Raw genomic sequence first — 6,152 nt, forward strand, 5'->3', positions numbered from 1 at the left:
ATATTAAGACTTGATTGGAGAGTTTGGATTTTGTTTAAAAAACCTTTATTCATTTTTGATCAGGGAAAGGACAATCTCAATGTCAACTTGTCACCTAATCATAAACTTGAACTTACAGGATTCACTGCCCTAAAGACACCACACCTATTGACTGACAACATAACTTAAAATGAAAATATCCCTCTGTTCCCTAAGGGTGTACGTTTAAACAGAATCCCTGGCAATAGCCAACACCGGTACTTGGCCTAGGTGTAAGGTCAAAATAGGAAAACAGGAGCAAAACAAGGCCGAGTTCCGCAACTTGATAGCCCAGCAAATACAAACATCATACGAACAAAGCTGCAGGCACCAAATAAAAAAAGGCAGGTTCATCAATGTAAGCTTATACTTTAAGGTGAGGTCAACTATTCCACATACGAATGTATCCCAATCCCCAATGGCTAAATGGAATCATAAAAACAAAATGTAAAAAACCTTATGTCCAATAACTATACTTAATATAAAATTCAAAGCTTGGATTTACCCAGGAAATCCTCCCAAAATCTAGAGCTAAAGCTTTTTAATAATGCACCAAGATTGTTCTAATGACATGACTTGGTCACACTTAAGATTTGCGCTAAAGTAACACTCAAGCAGTTTCCCTACTATTTCTTCCTGTCTGAATATGGATATGCATAGCTACTTGGCCCATGCACTAATTGCACTAAAAAATTAGCTACTAACATGGCTTTTACAAGAGTTCACACATTAACAGTTAACACCCAATATAGCTTCCTAAGATTGCCCCAAAACAGCTGTTTGCTGCTTACTGTGACATACCAACTAAAACTATTCAGTCACTACCTTTAAATACCTTAACTTTTGCTCTAGTTCTAATAACCTCAAACTTATCTGCCAAAATCTTTGTTGATAATTTAACTATTTTTGATAGCCTCAAACTATAGCTCCCACTAGTTCAACAGTGCTTTATTCCTGGGTACATCTGGACTTCTTATCGAGAACAATTAAAGTCATGGTATTATGATTACTCAAAGGTCTTTCTAACAAACCACTTAAGTTAAAATATTTAACAAATCACGACAAATGGCTCTCCAGAGACAGGAACAAAGCAAAATCTTTCCTATTCATAAAAGGAGCAACCAACATGCTTTGTGCCATTAAAGGGGTACTTTTCTCCAGAATATAATCATTGGAAGATTCATGGTCTACTAGAAAGCTTCCACTAATCACAACACTATGACATGGATACTTCCATGACAAGGTCTCCAAATATACACAGAGGAAACATTTTGAAATGTGGTGAAAGCCTCAGTTAACAGGGAAATGAAGAGTGGGAGCATAGAATTCAGCTAACAAAAATGGGAACAGGGTGACACTGTAGCTGGCTGTTCATAAGGGCCAGTTTCTCCTTACAGACCAATACTCCTTACAAAATAAACTGTGCCTTAATTATTGCTTATTTAAAATCACCCTTTTTTACAGAGCTATTTAGTACCTGACGCAGAAAAACAATCACATAAGGAAGCATTTATTTGAGGTTTAACATGAAATCATACAAATAAAATTTGTATAAACACAAATCCACATTGAATCATAACACAGATAGCAAAAGGCAAAGTAAAAACAAAGAAAACTAATTGGCGGCTATATACAGTTGGACACAGTTGTGTCTTATACACTAGAAAGTCTTTTACAAAATAATCATCTCAGAGCAAGAGAAGATCAATCTTCAATGGCGTCCTGCCAGATGGGTTACTTTAGCAATCTCCTCCTAAAAACAAAAACAAAATAGCAATTAGATTTGTGCAACGCTGACAAGCTTTCAAAGGTCCACTTTCATGAATTGTTTTAAGTCCTCATTTTATTCTTTTCTTCAATAATTAAAGATCACATGCATATTCATTGGCAAATGTGGTTTGGGTAGTTAGTAAATTTACCCGGTTTCCCAAGTGACACCAAATTTAAATCTATTTAGAAAAGAATCTGGGAATAGAACTTTCCCATATCCACAGGATGAACTGTGCTAGATTAGTCTACTAGAAGTATCTCTAGTAAACCAAGTAAAATGACTTTATGACGTTTTTAGTAAGATTATTGTATCTCAAGAAAAATTGTTGTGTGCATATGATCTTTAATTTATATCCCAGATTTTAAAGTTCTTGTTTTGGTTTGTAGATTTCACTATTAGCTATAAAAAGAAAAAGCAAGCATTAAATCTTAAAGAATGAACACTTAAAATGAGGCTCCACAATTGAAATACAACACTAAACAGAAGACCAAAATGAGTAAGCTGTAAAAAGGCATTTATGTACTTTAACTCCTGTAAAAAACCATTTAAGTTAAGTTTAGACACTTAATCTCCAAAAAGATTAAAAAAGAAGCCAAAGTCTGAAGTTTTCCACTTTAATCTTTACGCTGGTACATGAAGTTGGAAGAGACCATACCACAGGACAGCGTTTTCTGGTGTATGCCTTGCGCTCTGCCCGCAACGTGCGACCCCCAGAGATAGACGTGGTCAGGGTGACACACGGCCTGCAATGAAGTTCCCGCTGGCGGGTACAAACAAGGTATAATGTCAGAGTTAGAAGACAACATTCGTGTTTTCCTTAAGTTTGTACCCATTTCAGTACTTTACCTGTTAATAGTTCTAAAAATGTTTAATTATTCCTCTAGATCACCTGGTACACAAAGCAAACAGAAAAACTTTTAAGTTTTTCTGTAATACTAAAGAAAGTGAAGTGAAACTTTAAAGTTAAAGATCTATAGACACTTTAGGCAAAACAGGCTCATAAAGCAATTAAAATTTAACAACTTAGTAAAAAAAAGGCTATACAATGTTTAACTTGTTTTTATTTTGTCTATTGATCTTTAAATTAAATTAGACATTTCCACTGGTGTCTCATACTCGTATACACACCTGTTTTCTCCAATGTCCTCCTTTAGTATGGCTGATAATTATTTTGGTGATTGCCTCCCCCTCGAGACGCCTTGCCATAAGTGCTCTGTTGGCCTATTTTGTAAGACAAAAAATTATATCAGGATAGTTTTTACGTAATGATTCATTATATAAGTATACTTAAAGGTTAAATGTATGAAACTACATGGCAAGTATGAAATAAGATTGTAACAGCCATTATAAACTAGTCATATATCACATATTCTTTAACATTTAGAACCAGAACTTTGTTAGTAAAATCACCCTATGACTATCAATTGCTTTGAAAACATAACTCCGAACATTTCAATAAAGGGGAAACCCACAATTTTAGAATGGGATAATAACTTAACACTGAATTTTAATACCATTGGTTATAAAATTAAGCTAAATATTCTTACCACTGTAGTCTGCATATCCCTGTCCATATCCATAGTTTCCATAGTTATACCCAGTATAATCATAGCCGCCATAGCCACTATAGTTTTGATCACCACCATAGGCACTATTGTAATTTCCATATCCTTGATCATAATAGTTATTAAATCCTTGGTTCCAGTTTTGGCCCTGACCTGAAACAATGCACAATGATTGTTAGGAAACAACTTTTGGACCATCCCCCACACTCCCCAATCCTAACATAAAATAATGCATTCTGTCTCTTACTCTGCAAATCTTAAGCAGAATGGGTATCTATATTGCTGACTGAAAATTACAAAAAGGGGGAAGTGGGCAAGTTCACTTGTGCTAGTATCATGCTTCTTAAACTGAATGGAAAATCAGGACACAAAGGTGAAGTAGACTATCTACTTTAAAGCAAGAACTCCTAGGGCCCTGGCCAGGCAGCTCAGTTGGTTAGAGCAATCATCCCAACATGCCAAGGTTGCAGGTTGCGGGTTTCAACCCGCCAGGGCACATACAATAACCAAACAATGGATGAGTAAATACATGAATGTGTGGAACAAACAGGTCAATGTTTCTATCAATTTAAAAAATTTAAAGCAGGAATTCTTGCCCAAGCAGACATATCACACCATGGTGTAACAGTGTAATTTTCACTACATTTAATAGTATCCTTTTTCCATCAGTGATGACACTGTCTCACAGTGGCCATTCTTTGAAAAGGTGAAAGCAGTAAATAATACAACCAAAACCCCACCCACTCAACTGAGCAATTTCCTGAAACAATTTATATCTGGCTTTACTTTTTCATGCCTTAGTTTTTCACATTTAGCAGTTTATAGCTTAAAACATTATCAACTCATTTCTCAAGAATTCTCACCTCGGCCTCGACCCCTAGTACCACCTCTTCCACCAGCTGCAGCACCTCTTCCTCCCTTTTGCTGTTGCTGTTGTTGCCTATATACCTCTTTGGGTTGGGCAACTTTGATTTCACACTATAGACAAATTTTAAAAAGCAAACAAGATTGAGAAATCACTTCACTAATAAAAAGAAACTCAAAATCCTCACTTAATATAATTAAAATGGCTTTACCTTCCCAGAACCAATTTGATGATATCTGCTTTCTAACAATTTCTTTACTGGCTCCTCATCTGTATATGTGATAAAACAAAAACCTCTTCTTTCATTTGTTTTTGTATCCATGGGAAGTTCAATATTTTCAATCTGAAATCAAGAAGCACACTCAAGATCATCCAGTAATGGCAAAAAGCTACCAAAAGGTCTTAGAATACCACAGGTCCTTTGCAAACTTCAACATAACATGGTATTCTAATCAGATGACTTCTGTCTAAAGACTACTACTACTAAATATCAACATCAAACTATGTGATTTATCTGTTCAGTAAACATTTAGAAGGGAGAGCAAAGCTTCCTTATTTAAGATCCTCTCATACCCTACAGGTGCCACTAGTTAACAAGTCCAAACACTGACCACACCAAAGCATCCATGTTTTCTTCAAAATAAATTAGAAATTGGTTTGCATTACAGCACAGAAAAGTGATTGAAGTATGGTGACTGCAAGGACCCCAAGCAGTAATTTAATCCCACTCTCACCTGACATGAATTTATTCTGTAAAAAGTAGGTCAGAGATGAATATTATATAAACACACATAAACAATCACACACCGCACCTCTCCAAAGGCTCCAAAATATTCTTTAATTTGTTCTTCAGAAGTATCTGGGCTCAATCCACCCACAAAAACCTTTTTGGGGGGCTCCTTCCCTTTTAAAGCTTTGGCCCTTTTGGGATCTATCAATTTGCCATCCAGTTTGTGTTCCTTCAGTTCCAAAACCTAGAAGACATATTTATTAATCTGACAGCAATATACAACCAATCCCCGAACCATTTGCAAAAGGCACACAAAAGTATCATCATGCAAAACACATTCCCACCTTATCAACACTAGCAGCATCTTTGAAAAGCACAAATCCAAATCCTCTTGATCGTCCAGTGACTGGATCTGTTTTAATGGTGCAGTCTACAACTTCCCCAAATCGAGACAAGTATTCAGTCAGATCTTTCTTGCTTGTGTCCCAGCTCAAGCCTCCAATAAACATTTTACTAAAAATAAAAGTTTTTTTTTTTAAAAAGGTTAGCAGCGGCCGAAACGATCACTCCAATTCTGGGGTTATGTTTTTAAGGGTGAAGTGAGTACGGGACGTTCAATGCCAAGTGCAAGTAATTTAATCCTTGTTTTCAGATACTCATTATCAATAGACCGCAAAGATTCCAAAGTCCCATGGAGGTCGCTTCCTCACAACACCTTACAGCTCGCTCTCCCCACACTGAATAACGCGAAGCTTAAACGAGGACCAGACCAACAAAACGTTAAGCATTGTTCCACTTGAGAACATCCAACGTCCTAACCTAACCTCTCACAACGGAGGTCCGCCGTCTCCCTCAGCTACCAGGCCAACGTTCCACCTGCAGAACCCCGCACGATGATTTCCGGGGCTCTGCGCACCGGCGTTCGCCGGCCCCCACACCGAGAGTTCCCTAAACTCCCCCCGGGAACGCCGCGCGGAGCCCCAACAGACACAATGAAGAGGCGGCAGCAGCTGCAGCATGTGGCGCAGCGAGGCGGCCCCTCCCCCACGGCCCACGCGGCGCCTGCGCACTCGGGGCCCAGACGCCACCGCCCTCCGCCTCCAACCCCTGCGCCCTTCCCCCACCGCCGCGGGCCTCTCGAGTCCTCCCCTCCCGTCTCCTACTTTCCTCTTCTCTCCAAGATAGCGGGGCCCCGCGGGCACG

At 38.4% G+C, this 6,152-nt stretch overlaps 1 protein-coding gene across 3 annotated transcripts; it reads right to left on the minus strand.

The window, feature by feature from the left end:
• Positions 1-367: 367 nt before the first annotated feature.
• HNRNPDL (heterogeneous nuclear ribonucleoprotein D like) lies at positions 368-5,737 on the minus strand. 3 transcript variants are annotated; one of them, XR_436441.2, is made up of 8 exons: positions 5,294-5,737; positions 5,032-5,193; positions 4,431-4,562; positions 4,218-4,332; positions 3,337-3,507; positions 2,918-3,010; positions 2,445-2,549; positions 368-1,771 (listed from the first exon to the last, which is right to left on the minus strand). XR_436441.2 is itself a non-coding variant. In XM_006778201.2 (7 exons), exons 1-6 carry the CDS (start codon positions 5,456-5,458, stop codon positions 2,940-2,942), a joined length of 816 nt encoding a protein of 271 aa, XP_006778264.1. In that variant the 5' UTR covers positions 5,459-5,495; the 3' UTR covers positions 368-1,771; positions 2,918-2,939. The 3 variants fall into 3 exon arrangements, 2 of the variants coding, with proteins under 2 accessions (XP_006778264.1, XP_015413149.1); XM_006778201.2 differs by lacking the exon at positions 2,445-2,549 and having other exon boundaries at positions 5,294-5,495; XM_015557663.1 differs by lacking the exons at positions 2,445-2,549; positions 5,032-5,193 and having other exon boundaries at positions 5,294-5,495.
• Between the last annotated feature and the right edge of the window lie 415 nt (positions 5,738-6,152).

Source organism: Myotis davidii, unplaced genomic scaffold (assembly GCF_000327345.1).
Source record: "Myotis davidii unplaced genomic scaffold, ASM32734v1 scaffold449, whole genome shotgun sequence".
NCBI classification, from domain to species: domain Eukaryota; kingdom Metazoa; phylum Chordata; class Mammalia; order Chiroptera; family Vespertilionidae; genus Myotis; species Myotis davidii.

Excerpts from the sequence above, each read along its gene's own strand:
- HNRNPDL (XM_006778201.2), bottom strand. The coding sequence starts at position 5,458 with ATGTTTATTGGAGGCTTGAGCTGGGACACAAGCAAGAAAGATCTGACT. Across the intron at positions 4,563-5,031 it reads ATTTTGGAGCCTTTGGAGAG|ATTGAAAATATTGAACTTCC; the intron begins GTGCGGTGTGTG and ends TCTTGATTTCAG. Across the intron at positions 4,333-4,430 it reads ATCAAATTGGTTCTGGGAAG|TGTGAAATCAAAGTTGCCCA; the intron begins GTAAAGCCATTT and ends ATTTGTCTATAG.